At 56.2% G+C, this 20,548-nt stretch overlaps 1 protein-coding gene across 1 annotated transcript; it reads right to left on the reverse strand.

The window, feature by feature from the left end:
• Positions 1–2,197: 2,197 nt before the first annotated feature.
• Positions 2,198–18,892, reverse strand: bspry (B-box and SPRY domain containing). The gene is made up of 6 exons (XM_031891098.1): positions 18,449–18,892; positions 8,356–8,454; positions 6,609–6,839; positions 6,454–6,479; positions 6,240–6,364; positions 2,198–5,055 (listed from the first exon to the last, which is right to left on the reverse strand). Exons 1-6 carry the CDS (start codon positions 18,779–18,781, stop codon positions 4,532–4,534), a joined length of 1,338 nt encoding a protein of 445 aa, XP_031746958.1. The 5' UTR covers positions 18,782–18,892; the 3' UTR covers positions 2,198–4,531.
• Between the last annotated feature and the right edge of the window lie 1,656 nt (positions 18,893–20,548).

Here is a 20,548-nt window from a genome sequence, read left to right on the forward strand (position 1 = left end):
GGGGGGTACAGCTTATTGTGTGCCCAGAACATTCTTCTCTGTATATTTGTATTTATACATATGGGTAGGAGGTGCCATAGTGTTTCCCTTAGACAGTACAGTATGGGGGGTACAGCTTATTGTGTGCCCAGAACATTCCTTCTCTGTATATTTGTATTTATACATATGGGTTAGGGGGTGCCATAGTGTTTCCCTTAGACAGTACAGTATGGGGGTACAGCTTATTGTGTGCCCGAGACATTCCTTCTCTGTATATTTGTATTTATACATATGGGTAGGGGGTGCCATAGTGTTTCCTTAGACAGTACAGTATCGGCGGTCACATGCTTATTGATGTGCCCTGAACATTCCTTCTCTGTATATTGTTATTTATACATATGGGCTAGAGCGGTGCCATAGTGTTTCCTTAGACAGTACAGCTATCCGGGGGTACAGGCTATATCTGATGTGGCCCAGACATTCCCTCTCTGTATATTTGTAATTTATACCATATGAGGTAGGAGGTAGCACTATGTTATCCCTAGCAGTCAGTATGAGGGGTACAGCTTATTGTGATAGCCCAGCAGATCCTCTCTGTATATTGTATATATACATATGGGTAGGAGGTTGCCATAGGGTTTCCCTCTAGACAGATACAGTAATGGGGGTACAGCCTTATTGTGTGCCCAGCAACATTCCCTGCTTCTGTAATATTTTGTATTTTTACATATGGGGAGGAGAGGTGCCATAGTGTTTCCCTTAGACAGTACAGTATGGGGGTACAGCTTGTGTGCCCAGAACATTCCTCTCTGTATATTTGTATTTATACATATGGGTAGGGGGTGCCATAGTGTTTCCCTTAGACAGTACAGTATGGGGGTACAGCTTATTGTGTGCCCAGAACATTCCCTCTCTGTATATTTGTATTTATACATATGGGTAGGAGGTGCCATAGTGTTTCCCTTAGACAGTACAGTATGGGGTACAGCTTATTGTGTGCCCAGAACATTCCCTCTCTGTATATTTGTATTTATACATATGGGTTAGGGGGTGCCATAGTGTTTCCCTTAGACAGTACAGTATGGGGGTACAGCTTATTGTGTGCCCAGAACATTCCTTCTCTGTATATTTGTATTTATACATATGGGTAGGAGGTGCCATAGTGTTTCCCTTAGACAGTACAGTATGGGGGTACAGCTTTATTGTGTGCCCAGAACATTCCCTCTCTGTATATTTGTATTTATACATATGGTAGGAGGTGCCATAGTGTTTCCCTTAGACAGTACAGTATGGGGGTACAGCTTATTGTGTGCCCAGAACATTCCTTCTCTGTATATTTGTATTTATACATATGGGTAGGGGGTGCCATAGTGTTCCCTTAGACAGTACAGTATGGGGGTAACAGCTTATTGTGTGCCCAGAACATTCCCTCTCTGTATATTTGTATTTATACATATGGGTAGGAGGTGCCATAGTGTTTTCCCTTAGACAGTACAGTATGGGGGTACAGCTTATTGTGTGCCCAGAACATTCCTTCTCTTGTATATTTGTATTTATACATATGGGTAGGAGGTGCCATAGTGTTTCCCTTAGACAGTACAGTATGGGGGTACAGCTTATTGTGTGCCCAGAACATTCCTTCTCTGTATATTTGTATTTATACATATGGGTAGGAGGTGCCATAGTGTTTCCCTTAGACAGTACAGTATGGGGGTACAGCTTATTGTGTGCCCAGAACATTCCTTCTCTGTATATTTGTATTTATACATATGGGTAGGGGGTGCCATAGTGTTTCCCTTAGACAGTACAGTATGGGGGTACAGCTTATTGTGTGCCCAGAACATTCCTTCTCTGTATATTTGTATTTATACATATGGGTAGGGGGTGCCATAGTGTTTCCCTTAGACAGTACAGTATGGGGGTACAGCTTATTGTGTGCCCAGAACATTCCTTCTCTGTATATTTGTATTTATACATATGGGTAGGGGGTGCCATAGTGTTTCCCTTAGACAGTACAGTATGGGGGTACAGCTTATTGTGTGCCCAGAACATTCCTTCTCTGTATATTTGTATATATTTATAATGTACCCTATAGAACCCAAGGGGTATTATGGGTCATGGCGCCGGTCCCTGGGCGGTGGAATGAGGAACAGAAGCAGCAGACAGGGAGGGGTAGAAGAGAAACAGGACTTGGGGCAGTACAGTCACACGGGGCGGGTCAGACAGTGAATAATTTATAGGTATCAGTCACTTACAGTACAACGTGGGTAACAGAAACTGTCTCCGTGGGAGAAAAAGACATTATATTTTTATCCCGAAAATCAGGTCCATCAAGTAGTGATGTAACTTCCTGGTCTAGAAGAAGTCTATGGACCTGGGGTATCGATGTTCTATAGATCCCAGTGATGTAACTTCCTGGTCTAGAAGAAGTCTATGGACCTGGGGTATCGATGTTCTATAGATCCCAGTGATGTAACTTCCTGGTCTAGAAGAAGTCTATGGACCTGGGGTATCGATGTTCTATAGATCCCAGTGATGTAACTTCCTGGTCTAGAAGAAGTCTATGGACCTGGGGTATCGATGTTCTATAGATCCAAGTGATGTAACTTCCTGGTCTAGAAGAAGTCTATGGACCTGGGTATCGATGTTCTATAGATCCCAGTGATGTAACTTCCTGGTCTAGAAGAAGTCTATGGACCTGGGGTATCGATGTTCTGTAGATCCCAGTGATGTAACTTCCTGGTCTAGAAGAAGTCTATGGACCTGGGGTATCGATGTTCTATAGATCCCAGTGATGTAACTTCCTGGTCTAGAAGAAGTCTATGGACCTGGGGTATCGATGTTCTATAGATCCCAGTGATGTAACTTCCTGGTCTAGAAGAGTCTATGGACCTGGGGTATCGATGTTCTATAGATCCCAGTGATGTTACTTCCTGGTCTAGAAGAAGTCTATGGACCTGGGGTATCGATGTTCTATAGATCCCAGTGATGTAACTTCCTGGTCTAGAAGAAGTCTATGGACCTGGGGTATCGATGTTCTATAGATCCCAGTGATGTAACTTCCTGGTCTAGAAGAAGTCTATGGACCTGGGGTATCGATGTTCTATAGATCCTAGTGATGTAACTTCCTGGTCTAGAAGAAGTCTATGGACCTGGGGTATCGATGTTCTATAGATCCCAGTGATGTCACTTCCTGGACTAGAAGAAGTCTATGGACCTGGGGTATCGATGTTCTATAGATCCTAGTGATGTCACTTCCTGGTCTAGAAGAAGTCTATGGACCTGGGGTATCGATGTTCTATAGATCTCAGTGATGTCACTTCCTGGTCTAGAAGAAGTCTATGGACCTGGGGTATCGATGTTCTATAGATCCCAGTGATGTTACTTCCTGGTCTAGAAGAAGTCTATGGACCTGGGGTATCGATGATCTATAGATCCTAGTGATGTTACTTCCTGGTCTAGAAGCAGTCTATGGACCTTGGGGTATCAATGTTCTATAGATCCTAGTGATGTCACTTCCTGGTCTAGAAGAAATCTATGAACCTGGGGTATCGATGTTCTATAGATCCTAGTGATGTCACTTCCTGGACTAGAAGAAGTCTATGAACCTGGGGTATCGATGTTCTATAGATCCCAGTGATGTTATTTCTTGGTCTAGAAGAAGTCTATGGACCTGGGGTATCGATGTTCTATAGATCCCAGTGATGTCACTTCCTGGACTAGAAGAAGTCTATGGACCTGGGGTATCGATGTTCTATAGATCCTAGTGATGTCACTTCCTGGTCTAGAAGAAGTCTATGGACCTGGGGTATCGATGTTCTATAGATCTCAGTGATGTCACTTCCTGGTCTAGAAGAAGTCTATGGACCTGGGGTATCGATGTTCTATAGATCCCAGTGATGTTACTTCCTGGTCTAGAAGAAGTCTATGGACCTGGGGTATCGATGATCTATAGATCCTAGTGATGTTACTTCCTGGTCTAGAAGCAGTCTATGGACCTTGGGGTATCAATGTTCTATAGATCCTAGTGATGTCACTTCCTGGTCTAGAAGAAATCTATGAACCTGGGGTATCGATGTTCTATAGATCCTAGTGATGTCACTTCCTGGACTAGAAGAAGTCTATGAACCTGGGGTATCGATGTTCTATAGATCCCAGTGATGTTATTTCTTGGTCTAGAAGAAGTCTATGGACCTGGGGTATCGATGTTCTATAGATCCTAGTGATGTAACTTCCTGGTCTAGAAGAAGTCTATGGACCTGGGGTATCGATGTTCTATAGATCCCAGTGATGTAACTTCCTGGTCTAGAAGAAGTCTATGGACCTGGGGTATCGATGTTCTATAGATCCCAGTGATGTTTCTTCCTGGTCTAGAAGAAGTCTATGGACCTGGGGTTTGGATGTTCTATAGATCCTAGTGATGTCACTTCCTGGTCTAGAAGAAGTCTATGGACCTGGGGTTTGGATGTTCTATAGATCCTAGTGATGTTACTTCCTGCTCTAGAAGAAGTCTAGAATTCTCCATATAAATAGTAAAAGTTCCCCTTTAGCCTCACTGTACAAAGGCGATGCTCTCGTCCGCTACAGCGAAGACGGGGAAAACTGGTTGGTGGAACCTCGCTCGGTGGGTGTGGAGGACAACACAAGCGCCGGGGTCGTAGAAGATGAGTTCCCCCACATCGTAATCCAGCACAACGCCAATATGCTTGGGGCTCCGGAGCAGTTCCACCGCCTGGTGCTCGGAATTGTGGGAGAAGCGAAAGTCCTTGTCGTACCGGGAGAAGACCCAAGAGTCGGGATTGTACCCCAGTCGGGAGTCGTTTCCCGAGCCCTTGCGCGCCATGGATCCGTAGGCCACGCCCAGTTTGTAAGCGCCGCTCTTTTCCACGTTGACCTTCCAGGAGTGGACGCCGCCTTGGAACGACCCGGTGGCGAAGCAGTTGGGCCAGTGGTTAAAGCGTTCCGGCTCGTCGGAATAGTTCTTGGCCTTCTTCTGCAGGAACGTCAGAGCCTTGTCCTCTGTGAGGGCCAACAGGGGCCCCATGGTCTTGGTGTCAAACGTGATGTCTTCACACACTGCCAACGGGAGGAAATGCTCATTAGTCAGTGCCCAACCTCGTGCCCAACATCAGTGCCCGGCCTCATACCCAACATCAGTGCCCGGCCTCATACCCAACATCAGTGCCCAACATCAGTGCCCGGCCTCATACCCAATATCAGTGCCCGGCCTCATACCCAACATCAGTGCCCGGCCTCATACCCAACATCAGTGCCTAACATCAGTGCCCGGCCTCATACCCAATATCAGTGCCCAACATCAGTGCCCGACCTCATACCCAACATCAGTGCCTGGCCTCATACCCAATATCAGTGCCCAACATCAGTGCCCGGCCTCATACCAAACATCAGTGCCCGGCCTTGTACCCAACATCAGTGCCCGGCCTTGTACCAAACATCAGTGCCCGGCCTTGTACCCAACATCAGTGCCCGGCCTTGTACCCAACATCAGTGCCCAACATCAGTGCCCGGCCTCGTGCCCAACATCGGTGCCCGCCCTCGTGCCCAACATCGGTGCACGCCCTCGTGCCCAACATCGGTGCACGCCCTCGTGCCCGGCCTCGTGCCCAACATCGGTGCCCGGCCTCGTGCCCAACATCGGTGCCCGGCCTCGTGCCCAACATCGGTGCCCGGCCTCGTGCCCAACCTTGGTGCCCGGCCTCATGCCCAACATCAATGCCCGGCCTCTCCAGCTTTCAAATGGGGGTCACTGACCCCGACAACCAAACCCTATTGCTCTGTGAGGCTCCAGTTTTATTGTTATTGTTACTTTTTATTCCTTATCTTTCTATTCAGCCCCTCCCCTATTCATATACCAGCCTCTCATTCAATCCACTCCCTGGTTGCTAAGGTAACTTGGACCCTAGCAACCAGAGAGCTGCTGAACTGAAAACTAAATAACTAAAAAACTACAAATAATAAAAAATGAAGACCAAATGCAAATTGTCTCAGAATATCACCCTCGACATCATACTAAAAGTTAACTCTAAGGCGACCAATCCCATTAATTGCCCCTGGAATTTCCCAGCATGACTTGCGAGCACCCATCGCTTTAGGGGCGAGGCGGGTGAAGGGTTACTGAGGGAAATTCCCGATCCCATAAATACCGGCTGTTGTTTAACTTCCCCTTGAGGAAGCAGATAGTTCTGTTTGATTCGCCTGAGTGGGTATTTGGGGGGGGGGGGTCGGCGCCAGGTACTGACCCGCGGGGCAGCAGAACACGGAGGAAACCCACAGCCGCTTCAGCATTGGACTCTGGACGCAGTTTGGGTTAAAGTTTAACTTGTCCGATTCCTGCGGCTCCAGGATTCCTTCTGCTTCCTCCGTCCTGAAAGGGAGAGCAGAGCGGGGCGTTAGGACCCTGGGGCCACCTACCAGCCCCCCAATATCTATAGCCCCCCCGTGGCACGGACTCACCTCTCTTCTATGGCTTCAGCCGAACTCTGTGCAAATAAAGGGGAAATATTCCTATAAGTAACGGCAGTGTAATCATAGACCTATTGGCTCTGCCTTGTTGCTAAAGGCGGTGACCCTAGCAACCAGATAGAACAAAGATAGATATCTCCACTTACGATGAGGTTGAGGTCGTCCAGCTTGGTCAGCATGTCCACCAGGTCGGTCCGAATGCCGGAGAGTTTGAGGGCGGAGTCGCTCCAGTGCGCCCGTTGGGTGAGGATCCCCTGCTGGGCCCGCTCCTCCTCCGCGTGGACCTCCTCCAGCAGCCGCTGCTCCTCGTTGTCACACACCGTCCTGATAAGGTTCAACCTCTGGATCACCAGCTCCCGGGCCGCCCTGGCCGTGGCCTGCCCAAAGGGGGGGACAACCATCTGCATTAACGTGGTGGTTCCCTCAATCTCTGGTGTGACCAGTTGGTCAGAAGGTTCCCTCAATCTCTGGTGTGACCAGTTGGTCAGAAGGTTCCCTCAATCTCTGGGGCACCAATTGGCCAGAAGGTTCCCTCAATCTCTGGTGTGACCAGTTGGTCAGAAGGTTCCCTCAATCTCTGGGGCACCAATTGGTCAGAAGGTTCCCTCAATCTCTGGTGTGACCAGTTGGTCAGAAGGTTCCCTCAATCTCTGGGGCACCAATTGGCCAGAAGGTTCCCTCAATCTCTGGTGTGACCAGTTGGTCAGAAGGTTCCCTCAATCTCTGGGGCACCAATTGGTCAGAAGGTTCCCTCAATCTCTGGGGCATCAATTGGTCAGAAGGTTCCCTCAATCTCTGGGGCACCAATTGGTCAGAAGGTTCCCTCAATCTCTGGGGCACCAATTGGTCAGAAGGTTCCCTCAATCTCTGGGGCATCAATTGGTCAGAAGGTTCCCTCAATCTCTGGGGCATCAATTGGTCAGAAGGTTCCCTCAGCCTCTGGGGCCACCAATTGGTCAGAAGGTTCCCTCAATCTCTGGGGCATCAATTGGTCAGAAGGTTCCCTCAGCCTCTGGGGCCACCAATTGGTCAGAAGGTTCCCTCAATCTCTGGTGCGACCAGTTGGTCAGAAGGTTCCCTCAATCTCTGGGGCCACCAATTGGTCAGAAGGTTCCCTCAATCTCTGGTGCGACCAATTGGTCAGAAGGTTCCCTCAATCTCTGGGGCACCAATTGGTCAGAAGGTTCCCTCAATCTCTGGGGAGACCAATTGGTCAGAAGGTTCCCTCAATCTCTGGGGCACCAATTGGTCAGAAGGTTCCCTCAATCTCTGGGGAGACCAATTGGTCAGAAGGTTCCCTCAATCTCTGGGGAGACCAATTGGTCAGAAGGTTCCCTCAATCTCTGGGAGCATTGTCAGAAGTTCCCTCAACCTCTGGGGAGACCAATTGGTCAGAAGTTCCCTCAACCTCTGGGGAGACCAATTGGTCAGAAGTTCCCTCAACCTCTGGGGAGACCAATTGGTCAGAAGTTCCCTCAACCTCTGGGGAGACCAATTGGTCAGAAGTTCCCTCAACCTCTGGGGAGACCAATTGGTCAGAAGTTCCCTCAACCTCTGGGGCACCAATTGGTCAGAAGTTCCCTCAGTCTCTGGGGCACCAATTGGTCAGAAGTTCCCTCAACCTCTGGGGCACCAATTGGTCAGAAGGTTCCCTCAACCTCTGGGGAGACCAATTGGTCAGAAGTTCCCTCAATCTCTGGGGAGACCAATTGGTCAGAAGGTTTCCTCAATCTCTGGGGCCACCAATTGGTCAGAAGTTCCCTCAATCTCTGGGGAGACCAATTGGTCAGAAGGTTTCCTCAATCTCTGGGGCACCAATTGGTCAGAAGTGATGTAACCTCTTATTACATAATAGTCCTATCCTAGTGGGTAAGTAAGTGGGGGGAACGTTACCGCCACACGTGGGGTCTTTGCGGGCAGTGTGTCCCCCAGGTACTTCTGGATCCCGGCCGTCTGCAGCTGCAGCTTCTCACAGCGATCCACGATCTTGTTCTGGGGCAGAAATAATAGTTTCATTAGTAATTCCCCTTGCTCAGTACGGGCAGCAGCAGCCACTGGGGGGGTATTTGCTCAGTACGGGCAGCAGCAGCCACTGGGGGGTATTTGCTCAGTACGGGCAGCAGCAGCCACGGGGGGGGTATTTGCTCAGTACGGGCAGCAGCAGCCACTGGGGGGGTATTTGCTCAGTACGGGCAGCAGCAGCCACTGGGGGGGTATTTGCTCAGTACGGGCAGCAGCAGCCACTGGGGGGGTATTTGCTCAGTACGGGCAGCAGCAGCCACCGGGGGGGGGGTATTTGCTCAGTACGGGCAACAGCAGCCACCGGGGGGGTATTTGCTCAGTACGGGCAGCAGCAGCCACCGGGGGGGTATTTGCTCAGTACGGGCAGCAGTCCGGGGGGGGTCCCCAGTTTACAGTATGGGGAGGTCCCCAGTTTACAGTATGGGGAGTCGCCATGGCAACAGAGCTTTCCCTACGGTTCTGTTGCCTCAGGGCTGGCACGGCCACTAGGAGGAGCCACTGGGTGCTCATGTTAATAAATAGCAGATTATATGGGGGGGCACAGACTCACTAATAGGGTCCCAGGCTAGGGGTGCAGTTCAGCTGAACGTAGAGGCCATTGTGCATCATTACCCCTGGGGCCCTGCAGGAATGTACCATTGGCGGGGGGGGGGGGGGACCATACCCCCCCCCAGCCTGATACCCAGTAACCCAACTCCATGGCTTCCCCTTGGCTCTGTGTATTGTACATAAAGGGCCCATTGTCCTGCTGGGCTGAGGAGCCTCATTGTGCAACGGAAAACCATTCCCCCCCCCCCCCCGGGGGTTTATCCATCGCCCTTTTATCTCTGTCCCAAGGCGCTTCCTGCATTCCTCCTGCCCCTGCTATTGCCCCTCTGTATGGGGGCCCCCCCCCGGCTCAGTAACTATATATATATATACAGCAGCTTTATTGTGGGGTTTAGAAATGGCTCTGCAAGGCATAAAGCTACTTGGTTGCTAGGAAGGGTGACCCCGGCAACCAGAAACATTTATTATTGAGGGTTTTATTCAGCCACTCGAAACTAATTTCCGGTTACTAGGGTCGCTCACAGCCCAGCAACCTGTTTGTGTTACTGGGTCCTGCCTCTGCTCAGATTCCAGTCTGTCCTTTCAGCACCCCCCCTAGTTGCTAGGAGTAGCCAGACCATAGCAACAAAGTGGGGATCTGCAAGACAGAAAGTGAATTCATTCAAAACCAGAAGGGACCAACTGCAACTTGCTAGAAGGTATAAATGGCTTTGCGGCTGCTAGTCAGCGGGCAGGTTAATGGTTAACTAGTTGTGATGTCACTGTTTGGCCGAGCGTGAACCCTTCCCCCGGCTACTGAGCTGCACTTTCCTTCCTGGGCAGCAGAGCATGCTGGGAGTTGTAGTTCAGCTGGTACTGTATAACTGTATGGGAGGGTAACCCTGTGAGTGCCGGAGCCCAGCAGCTGGTACTGTATAACTGTATGGGGGGGGTAACCCTGTGAGTGCCGGAGCCCAGCAGCTGGTACTGTATAACTGTATGGGGGGGGTAACCCTGTGAGTGCCGGAGCCCAGCAGCTGGTACTGTATAACTGTATGGGGGGGTAACCCTGTGAGTGCCGGAGCCCAGCAGCTGGTACTGTATAACTGTATGGGGGGGGGTAACCCTGTGAGTGCCGGAGCCCAGCAGCTGGTACTGTATAACTGTATGGGGGGGTAACCCTGTGAGTGCCGGAGCCCAGCAGCTGGTACTGTATAACTGTATGGGGAGGGTAACCCTGTGAGTGCCGGAGCCCAGCAGCTGGCACTGTATAACTGTATGGGGGGGGGGGGGGGTAACCCTGTGAGTGCCGGAGCCCAGCAGCTGGTACTGTATAACTGTATGGGGGGGTAACCCTGTGAGTGCCGGAGCCCAGCAGCTGGCACTGTATAACTGTATGGGGGGGGGGGGGGTAACCCTGTGAGTGCCGGAGCCCAGCAGCTGGTACTGTATAACTGTATGGGGGGGGTAACCCTGTGAGTGCCGGAGCCCAGCAGCTGGTACTGTATAACTGTATGGGGGGGGGGTAACCCTGTGAGTGCCGGAGCCCAGCAGCTGGTACTGTATAACTGTATGGGGGGGGGTGGGTAACCCTGTGAGTGCCGGAGCCCAGCAGCTGGTACTGTATAACTGTATGGGGTGGGTAACCCTGTGAGTGCCGGAGCCAGCAGCTGGTACTGTATAACTGTATGGGGGGGTAACCCTGTGAGTGCCGGAGCCCAGCAGCTGGTACTGTATAACTGTATGGGGGGGTAACCCTGTGAGTGCCGGAGCCCAGCAGCTGGTACTGTATAACTGTATGGGGGGGTAACCCTGTGAGTGCCGGAGCCCAGCAGCTGGTACTGTATAACTGTATGGGGGGGAGGGTAACCCTGTGAGTGCCGGAGCCCAGCAGCTGGTACTGTATAACTGTATGGGGGGGTAACCCTGTGAGTGCCGGAGCCCAGCAGCTGGTACTGTATAACTGTATGGGGGGGGGGGGTAACCCTGTGAGTGCCGGAGCCCAGCAGCTGGTACTGTATAACTGTATGGGGGGGTAACCCTGTGAGTGCCAGTAGGGGTGCGGGTAACCCTGTGAGTGCCAGTAGGGGTGCGGGTAACCCTGTGAGTGTCAGTAGGGGTGCGGGTAACCCTGTGAGTGCCAGTAGGGGCGCGGGTAACCCTGTGAGTGCCAGTAGGGGTGCGGGTAACCCGGTAAGTGCCAGTAGGAGTGAGGGTAACCCTGTGAGTGCCAGTAGGGGCGCGGGTAACTCTGTAAGTGCCAGTAGGGGTGCGGGTAACCCTGTGAGTGCCAGTAGGGGCGCGGGTAACCCTGTGAGTGCCAGTAGGGGTGCAGGTAACCCGGTAAGTGCCAGTAGGAGTGAGGGTAACCCTGTGAGTGCCAGTAGGGGCGCGGGTAACCCTGTGAGTGCCAGTAGGGGCGCGGGTAACCCTGTGAGTGCCAGTAGGGGCGCGGGTAACCCTGTGAGTGCCAGTAGGGGCGCGGGTAACCCTGTGAGTGCCAGTAGGGGTGCAGGTAACCCGGTAAGTGCCAGTAGGAGTGAGGGTAACCCTGTGAGTGCCAGTAGGAGTGAGGGTAGCCCTGTGAGTGCCAGTAGGAGTGAGGGTAACCCTGTGAGTGCCAGTAGGAGTGAGGGTAACCCTGTGAGTGCCAGTAGGGGCGCGGGTAACCCTGTGAGTGCCAGTAGGAGTGAGGGTAACCCTGTGAGTGCCAGTAGGAGTGAGGGTAGCCCTGTGAGTGCCAGTAGGAGTGAGGGTAACCCTGTGAGTGCCAGTAGGAGTGAGGGTAACCCTGTGAGTGCCAGTAGGAGTGAGGGTAACCCTGTGAGTGCCAGTAGGAGTGAGGGTAGCCCTGTGAGTGCCAGTAGGAGTGAGGGTAACCCTGTGAGTGCCAGTAGGAGTGAGGGTAACCCTGTGAGTGCCAGTAGGAGTGAGGGTAGCCCTGTGAGTGCCAGTAGGGGCGCGGGTAACCCTGTGAGTGCCAGTAGGGGCGCGGGTAACCCTGTGAGTGCCAGTAGGAGTGAGGGTAGCCCTGTGAGTGCCAGTAGGGGTGCGGGTAACCCTGTGAGTGCCAGTAGGGGTGCGGGTAACCCTGTGAGTGCCAGTAGGGGTGCGGGTAACCCTGTGAGTGCCAGTAGGAGTGAGGGTAACCCTGTGAGTGCCAGTAGGGGTGCGGGTAACCCTGTGAGTGCCAGTAGGGGCGCGGGTAACCCTGTGAGTGCCAGTAGGGGCGCGGGTAACCCTGTGAGTGCCAGTAGGGGCGCGGGTAACCCTGTGAGTGCCAGTAGGAGTGAGGGTAACCCTGTGAGTGCCAGTAGGGGCGCGGGTAACCCTGTGAGTGCCAGTAGGGGCGCGGGTAACCCTGTGAGTGCCAGTAGGGGCGCGGGTAACCCTGTGAGTGCCAGTAGGAGTGAGGGTAGCCCTGTGAGTGCCAGTAGGAGTGAGGGTAGCCCTGTGAGTGCCAGTAGGAGTGAGGGTAACCCTGTGAGTGCCAGTAGGAGTGAGGGTAACCCTGTGAGTGCCAGTAGGGGCGCGGGTAACCCTGTGAGTGCCAGTAGGGGCGCGGGTAACCCTGTGAGTGCCAGTAGGAGTGAGGGTAACCCTGTGAGTGCCAGTAGGGGCGCGGGTAACCCTGTGAGTGCCAGTAGGGGCGCGGGTAACCCTGTGAGTGCCAGTAGGGGCGCGGGTAACCCTGTGAGTGCCAGTAGGGGCGCGGGTAACCCTGTAAGTGCCAGTAGGAGTGAGGGTAACCCTGTAAGTGCCAGTAGGGGCGCGGGTAACCCTGTAAGTGCCAGTAGGAGTGAGGGTAACCCTGTAAGTGCCAGTAGGGGCGCGGGTAACCCTGTGAGTGCCAGTAGGGGCGCGGGTAACCCTGTGAGTGCCAGTAGGGGCGCGGGTAACCCTGTGAGTGCCAGTAGGAGTGAGGGTAACCCTGTAAGTGCCAGTAGGAGTGAGGGTAACCCTGTGAGTGCCAGTAGGGGTGCGGGTAACCCTGTGAGTGCCAGTAGGGGCGCGGGTAACCCTGTGAGTGCCAGTAGGGGCGCGGGTAACCCTGTAAGTGCCAGTAGGAGTGAGGGTAACCCTGTAAGTGCCAGTAGGGGCACGGGTAACCCTGTAAGTGCCAGTAGGGGTGCGGGTAACCCTGTGAGTGCCAGTAGGGGCGCGGGTAACCCTGTGAGTGCCAGTAGGGGCGCGGGTAACCCTGTAAGTGCCAGTAGGGGCGCGGGTAACTCTGTAAGTGCCAGTAGGGGTGCGGGTAACCCTGTGAGTGCCAGTAGGGGCGCGGGTAACTCTGTAAGTGCCAGTAGGGGTGCGGGTAACCCTGTGAGTGCCAGTAGGGGCGCGGGTAACCCGGTAAGTGCCAGTAGGAGTGAGGGTAACCCTGTGAGTGCCAGTAGGGGCGCGGGTAACCCTGTGAGTGCCAGTAGGGGTGCAGGTAACCCGGTAAGTGCCAGTAGGAGTGAGGATAGCCCTGTGAGTGCCAGTAGGAGTGAGGGTAACCCTGTGAGTGCCAGTAGGAGTGAGGGTAACCCTGTGAGTGCCAGTAGGAGTGAGGGTAGCCCTGTGAGTGCCAGTAGGAGTGAGGGTAACCCTGTGAGTGCCAGTAGGAGTGAGGGTAACCCTGTGAGTGCCAGTAGGGGTGCAGGTAACCCTGTGAGTGCCAGTAGGAGTGAGGGTAGCCCTGTGAGTGCCAGTAGGAGTGAGGGTAGCCCTGTGAGTGCCAGTAGGAGTGAGGGTAACCCTGTGAGTGCCAGTAGGAGTGAGGGTAACCCTGTGAGTGCCAGTAGGGGCGCGGGTAACCCTGTGAGTGCCAGTAGGAGTGAGGGTAGCCCTGTGAGTGCCAGTAGGGGTGCGGGTAACCCTGTGAGTGCCAGTAGGGGTGCGGGTAACCCGGTAAGTGCCAGTAGGAGTGAGGGTAACCCTGTGAGTGCCAGTAGGGGTGCAGGTAACCCTGTGAGTGCCAGTAGGGGTGCAGGTAACCCGGTAAGTGCCAGTAGGAGTGAGGGTAACCCTGTGAGTGCCAGTAGGGGCGCGGGTAACCCTGTGAGTGCCAGTAGGGGTGCAGGTAACCCTGTGAGTGCCAGTAGGGGTGCAGGTAACCCGGTAAGTGCCAGTAGGAGTGAGGGTAGCCCTGTGAGTGCCAGTAGGGGCGCGGGTAACCCTGTGAGTGCCAGTAGGAGTGAGGGTAGCCCTGTGAGTGCCAGTAGGGGTGCGGGTAACCCTGTGAGTGCCAGTAGGGGTGCGGGTAACCCGGTAAGTGCCAGTAGGAGTGAGGGTAACCCTGTGAGTGCCAGTAGGGGCGCGGGTAACTCTGTAAGTGCCAGTAGGGGTGCGGGTAACCCTGTGAGTGCCAGTAGGGGTGCAGGTAACCCTGTGAGTGCCAGTAGGGGTGCAGGTAACCCGGTAAGTGCCAGTAGGAGTGAGGGTAACCCTGTGAGTGCCAGTAGGGGCGCGGGTAACCCTGTGAGTGCCAGTAGGGGTGCAGGTAACCCGGTAAGTGCCAGTAGGAGTGAGGGTAACCCTGTGAGTGCCAGTAGGGGCGCGGGTAACCCTGTGAGTGCCAGTAGGGGTGCAGGTAACCCGGTAAGTGCCAGTAGGGGTGAGGGTAACCCTGTGAGTGCCAGTAGGGGCGCGGGTAACCCTGTGAGTGCCAGTAGGGGTGCAGGTAACCCAGTAAGTGCCAGTAGGAGTGAGGGTAACCCTGTGAGTGCCAGTAGGGGCGCGGGTAACCCTGTAAGTGCCAGTAGGGGCGCGGGTAACCCTGTGAGTGCCAGTAGGGGCGCGGGTAACCCTGTGAGTGCCAGTAGGAGTGAGGGTAACCCTGTAAGTGCCAGTAGGAGTGAGGGTAACCCTGTAAGTGCCAGTAGGGGCACGGGTAACCCTGTAAGTGCCAGTAGGGGTGCGGGTAACCCTGTGAGTGCCAGTAGGGGTGCGGGTAACCCTGTGAGTGCCAGTAGGGGCGCGGGTAACCCTGTGAGTGCCAGTAGGGGCGCGGGTAACCCTGTAAGTGCCAGTAGGGGCGCGGGTAACTCTGTAAGTGCCAGTAGGGGTGCGGGTAACCCTGTGAGTGCCAGTAGGGGCGCGGGTAACCCTGTGAGTGCCAGTAGGAGTGAGGGTAACCCTGTGAGTGCCAGTAGGAGTGAGGGTAACCCTGTGAGTGCCAGTAGGGGCGCGGGTAACCCTGTGAGTGCCAGTAGGAGTGAGGGTAACCCTGTGAGTGCCAGTAGGGGCGCGGGTAACCCTGTGAGTGCCAGTAGGAGTGAGGGTAACCCTGTGAGTGCCAGTAGGGGCGCGGGTAACCCTGTGAGTGCCAGTAGGGGCGCGGGTAACCCTGTGAGTGCCAGTAGGGGCGCGGGTAACCCTGTAAGTGCCAGTAGGAGTGAGGGTAACCCTGTAAGTGCCAGTAGGGGCGCGGGTAACCCTGTGAGTGCCAGTAGGGGCGCGGGTAACCCTGTGAGTGCCAGTAGGGGCGCGGGTAACCCTGTGAGTGCCAGTAGGAGTGAGGGTAACCCTGTAAGTGCCAGTAGGAGTGAGGGTAACCCTGTGAGTGCCAGTAGGGGTGCGGGTAACCCTGTGAGTGCCAGTAGGGGCGCGGGTAACCCTGTGAGTGCCAGTAGGGGCGCGGGTAACCCTGTAAGTGCCAGTAGGAGTGAGGGTAACCCTGTAAGTGCCAGTAGGGGGCACGGGTAACCCTGTAAGTGCCAGTAGGGGTGCGGGTAACCCTGTGAGTGCCAGTAGGGGCGCGGGTAACCCTGTGAGTGCCAGTAGGGGCGCGGGTAACCCTGTAAGTGCCAGTAGGGGCGCGGGTAACCCTGTGAGTGCCAGTAGGGGCGCGGGTAACTCTGTAAGTGCCAGTAGGGGTGCGGGTAACCCTGTGAGTGCCAGTAGGGGCGCGGGTAACTCTGTAAGTGCCAGTAGGGGTGCAGGTAACCCGGTAAGTGCCAGTAGGAGTGAGGGTAACCCTGTGAGTGCCAGTAGGGGCGCGGGTAACCCTGTGAGTGCCAGTAGGGGTGCAGGTACCCGGTAAGTGCCAGTAGGAGTGAGGGTAGCCCCTGTGAGTGCCAGTAGGAGTGAGGGTAACCCTGTGAGTGCCAGTAGGAGTGAGGGTAGCCCTGTGAGTGCCAGTAGGAGTGAGGGTAGCCCTGTGAGTGCCAGTAGGAGTGAGGGTAACCCTGTGAGTGCCAGTAGGAGTGAGGGTAGCCCTGTGAGTGCAGTAGGAGTGAGGGTAGCCCTGTGAGTGCCAGTAGGAGTGAGGGTAACTCTGTGAGTGCCAGTAGGAGTGAGGGTAGCCCTGTGAGTGCCAGTAGGAGTGAGGGTAACCCTGTGAGTGCCAGTAGGAGTGAGGGTAACCCTGTGAGTGCCAGTAGGGGTGCGGGTAACCCTGTGAGTGCCAGTAGGGGCGCGGGTAACCCTGTGAGTGCCAGTAGGGGTGCGGGTAACCCTGTGAGTGCCAGTAGGGGCGCGGGTAACCCTGTGAGTGCCAGTAGGGGTGCGGGTAACCCTGTGAGTGCCAGTAGGAGTGAGGGTAACCCTGTGAGTGCCAGTAGGGGCGCGGGTAACCCTGTGAGTGCCAGTAGGAGTGAGGGTAGCCCTGTGAGTGCCAGTAGGGGCGCGGGTAACCCTGTGAGTGCCAGTAGGGGCGCGGGTAACCCTGTGAGTGCCAGTAGGGGCGCGGGTAACCCTGTGAGTGCCAGTAGGGGCGCGGGTAACCCTGTGAGTGCCAGTAGGGGCGCGGGTAACCCTGTGAGTGCCAGTAGGGGCGTGGGTAACCCTGTGAGTGCCAGTAGGAGTGAGGGTAACCCTGTGAGTGCCAGTAGGGGCGCGGGTAACCCTGTGAGTGCCAGTAGGGGCGCGGGTAACCCTGTGAGTGCCAGTAGGAGTGAGGGTAACCCTGTGAGTGCCAGTAGGGGCGCGGGTAACCCTGTGAGTGCCAGTAGGGGCGCGGGTAACCCTGTGAGTGCCAGTAGGGGTGCGGGTAACCCTGTGAGTGCCAGTAGGAGTGAGGGTAGCCCTGTGAGTGCCAGTAGGAGTGAGGGTAACCCTGTGAGTGCCAGTAGGAGTGAGGGTAGCCCTGTGAGTGCCAGTAGGAGTGAGGGTAACCCTGTGAGTGCCAGTAGGAGTGAGGGTAACCCTGTGAGTGCCAGTAGGAGTGAGGGTAACCCTGTGAGTGCCAGTAGGGGCGCGGGTAACCCTGTGAGTGCCAGTAGGGGCGCGGGTAACCCTGTGAGTGCCAGTAGGAGCGAGGGTAACCCTGTAAGTGCCAGTAGGAGCGAGGGTAACCCTGTAAGTGCCAGTAGGGGTGCGGGTAACCCTGTGAGTGCCAGTAGGGGCGCGGGTAACTCTGTAAGTGCCAGTAGGGGCGCGGGTAACCCTGTGAGTGCCAGTAGGAGTGAGGGTAACCCTGTAAGTGCCAGTAGGAGTGAGGGTAACCCTGTAAGTGCCAGTAGGGGCGCGGGTAACTCTGTAAGTGCCAGTAGGGGCGCGGGTAACCCTGTGAGTGCCAGTAGGGGCGCGGGTAACTCTGTAAGTGCCAGTAGGGGTGCAGGTAACCCGGTAAGTGCCAGTAGGAGTGAGGGTAACCCTGTGAGTGCCAGTAGGGGCGCGGGTAACCCTGTGAGTGCCAGTAGGGGTGCAGGTAACCCGGTAAGTGCCAGTAGGAGTGAGGGTAACCCTGTGAGTGCCAGTAGGAGTGAGGGTAACCCTGTGAGTGCCAGTAGGGGCGCGGGTAACCCTGTGAGTGCCAGTAGGGGGCGCGGGTAACCCTGTGAGTGCCAGTAGGAGTGAGGGTAACCCTGTGAGTGCCAGTAGGGGCGCGGGTAACCCTGTGAGTGCCAGTAGGGGCGCGGGTAACCCTGTGAGTGCCAGTAGGGGCGCGGGTAACCCTGTGAGTGCCAGTAGGAGTGAGGGTAACCCTGTGAGTGCCAGTAGGGGCGCGGGTAACCCTGTGAGTGCCAGTAGGGGCGCGGGTAACCCTGTGAGTGCCAGTAGGGGTGCGGGTAACCCTGTGAGTGCCAGTAGGGGTGCGGGTAACCCTGTGAGTGCCAGTAGGGGCGCGGGTAACCCTGTGAGTGCCAGTAGGAGTGAGGGTAACCCTGTGAGTGCCAGTAGGGGCGCGGGTAACCCTGTGAGTGCCAGTAGGGGCGCGGGTAACCCTGTGAGTGCCAGTAGGAGTGAGGGTAACCCTGTGAGTGCCAGTAGGGGCGCGGGTAACCCTGTGAGTGCCAGTAGGGGCGGGTAACCCTGTGAGTGCCAGTAGGGGTGCGGGTAACCCTGTGAGTGCCAGTAGGGGTGCGGGTAACCCTGTGAGTGCCAGTAGGGGTGCGGGTAACCCTGTGAGTGCCAGTAGGGGTGCGGGTAACCCTGTGAGTGCCAGTAGGGGTGCGGGTAACCCTGTGAGTGCCGGAGCCCAGTACCCAGGGGTTCAGCTGGGACTCACCCGGATCTGGGCGGCTCTCTCTTCCAAGGGGACGGTTCGGTGGTTCTGGCAGCGGTTCCGGCACTGTTGGCAGATCAGCCTGCTCTCCGGGTAACAGAACCAGAGGAGCGGCCCCCCGTGCTCCCGGCAGGTGCCCCCCGGTTGGGGATCCGATGTCCCGGCTGCGGGGATCATTCCAAGGTCACCGGGCTCCTCTCCTGGGGCCCCCAGGCTGATCTCCTGCCCTCCCGGGGGCCACTCTCCTACCCAGGGTTCCTCATGCCCAACCCGACCGCTGCCTGCCCAGATCTGGGGCCCCGAAATCGCCCACAGTGGCCCCTGCTCCTCTGACATGTCGCTGCAACTCCGTGCGATCCACTCGTGTGAGCTGCACCTGTCGGACAGGTAGGGAATGGGCGGGGCCAGGAGCTGCTACTCCGCCCCCCCAGCGCAGCAATCCGCACCCAGTGCCAACCCTCCTGCCCACTGCCGGCACCCCCCCTCCTGCCCGGCACCCCCCCTCCTGCCCACTCCCGGCACCCCCCCCCTGCCCGGCACTCATGCCTCCTGGCCCGGGCACTCACCCCGCTGCCCGGCGACTCAGCGCCTCCTGCCGCCACTCCCGGCACCCCCCCTCCTGCCCGGCACATCACCCTCGCTGCCCGGCACTCACCCCTCCTGTCGCCCGGCGAGCTCCAGCCCCTCGCTGCCCACTCCCGGCACCACCCTCCTGCCCGGCCACTCACCCTCCTGCCGCACGTCCCGGCACCCCCCCTCCTGCCCGGCCACTTCCACCCTTCCCTGCCCGGCACTCACCCTCCTGCCCGGCACTCACCCTCCTGCCCGGGCCCTCGACCCTCCTGCCACTCCCCGGCACGGCCCCCTCCTGCCCGCACTCACCCTCGCTGCCCACGCCCGGCACTCACCCTCCTGCCCGGCACTCACCCTCCTGCCCACTCCCGGCACCCCCCCTCCTGCCCGGCACTCACCCTCCTGCCCACTCCCGGCACCCCCTCCTGCCCACTCCCGGCACCCCCTCCTGCCCACTCGCGCCGGCACCCCCCTCCTGCCCGGCACTCACCCTCCCTGCCCACTCCGGCACCCCCTCCTGCCCGGCACTCACCCTCCTGCCCACTCCCGGCACCCCCCTCCTGCCCGGCACCCCCTCCTGCCCACTCCCGGCACCCCCCTCCTGCCCGGACCCCCCCTCCTGCCCACTCCCGGCCACCCCCCCTCCTGCCCGGCACTCACCCTCCCACTCCCGGCACCCCCCCTCCTGCCCACTCCCAGCACCCACCCTTCTACTTGTATCCAACCCACTGTGCTGTAATAACTCCCACAGGGGGCACCCAACCCACCTACAATGCCCTGATCCAACCCAGCCCCTGTCACCATCCCAATGGGCCCCCAGCACCCTGCAGCCTCCTCCACTCACAGTCCCGGTTCTTATCCATGTGTATGAGCCCCACTGCCAGGGCACAGGCTGTACAGATACACAAACGGCCCCAGCTTCTTGCCCCCGGGCAGATATTCTAACTGTCCAACAACCCTGTGACATTTGCCTCTTAAGATTCAGGTAACAGGGATAATGCCATATGATTGGATAATATGATGCCAGTCATGCCCACCATTTGGTTGCTATGGGAAGGAACCTGTTAAACTACATCTGTTGCTGTGGCCCCTGTGGCCCCACTAAAGACGCAATGTCAAAGGTGCAATATCATTGTCCTGTGTTTAATATATTGTGAGTAGGTGCATTTCCCCTTTAATTTTGCACTTGACAAATGTGATCCCAGGACAGATCCCCCCCCCCCCAATGTTAATGTGTCGGTGCCATAAGGGCATTTCCTGTAAATCTGGGCCGACAGCACGAGCGGGCGCGGCACTTACCCACATTGCTCAAGCCACATTCTTCCTCCCCATGGAGACTGCTGGGAAGGGTGACTGTCTCTTTAGACTGCTTGTCAGGTCCAACACGCCCGGCCTGTTCCCACTTGTGAGAGTATCAGGGCGGGGAGTCTCTCCCGAAAGTGCCCACTCCCGTACCCCCCACTCCATAACTGCCTCTTTGTACCCCCCATATCATATATAGGCACAGATATACCCCCCCATCTTTCCCCC

The sequence above is a fragment of the Xenopus tropicalis genome, chromosome 8, assembly GCF_000004195.4.
Source record: "Xenopus tropicalis strain Nigerian chromosome 8, UCB_Xtro_10.0, whole genome shotgun sequence".
Lineage (NCBI taxonomy): Eukaryota > Metazoa > Chordata > Amphibia > Anura > Pipidae > Xenopus > Xenopus tropicalis.

What these genes read in the sequence shown, in the direction of transcription:
- bspry (XM_031891098.1), bottom strand. Translation starts at nt 18,781, where the DNA reads ATGTCAGAGGAGCAGGGGCCACTGTGGGCGATTTCGGGGCCCCAGATC. An exon ending in CAAAGACCCCACGTGTGGCG is followed by an intron (nt 6,840 to 8,355) that starts GTAACGTTCCCC and finishes CCCTTTGGGCAG; the next exon opens with GCCACGGCCAGGGCGGCCCG. An exon ending in CGTGTTCTGCTGCCCCGCGG is followed by an intron (nt 5,056 to 6,239) that starts GTCAGTACCTGG and finishes TCCCGTTGGCAG; the next exon opens with TGTGTGAAGACATCACGTTT.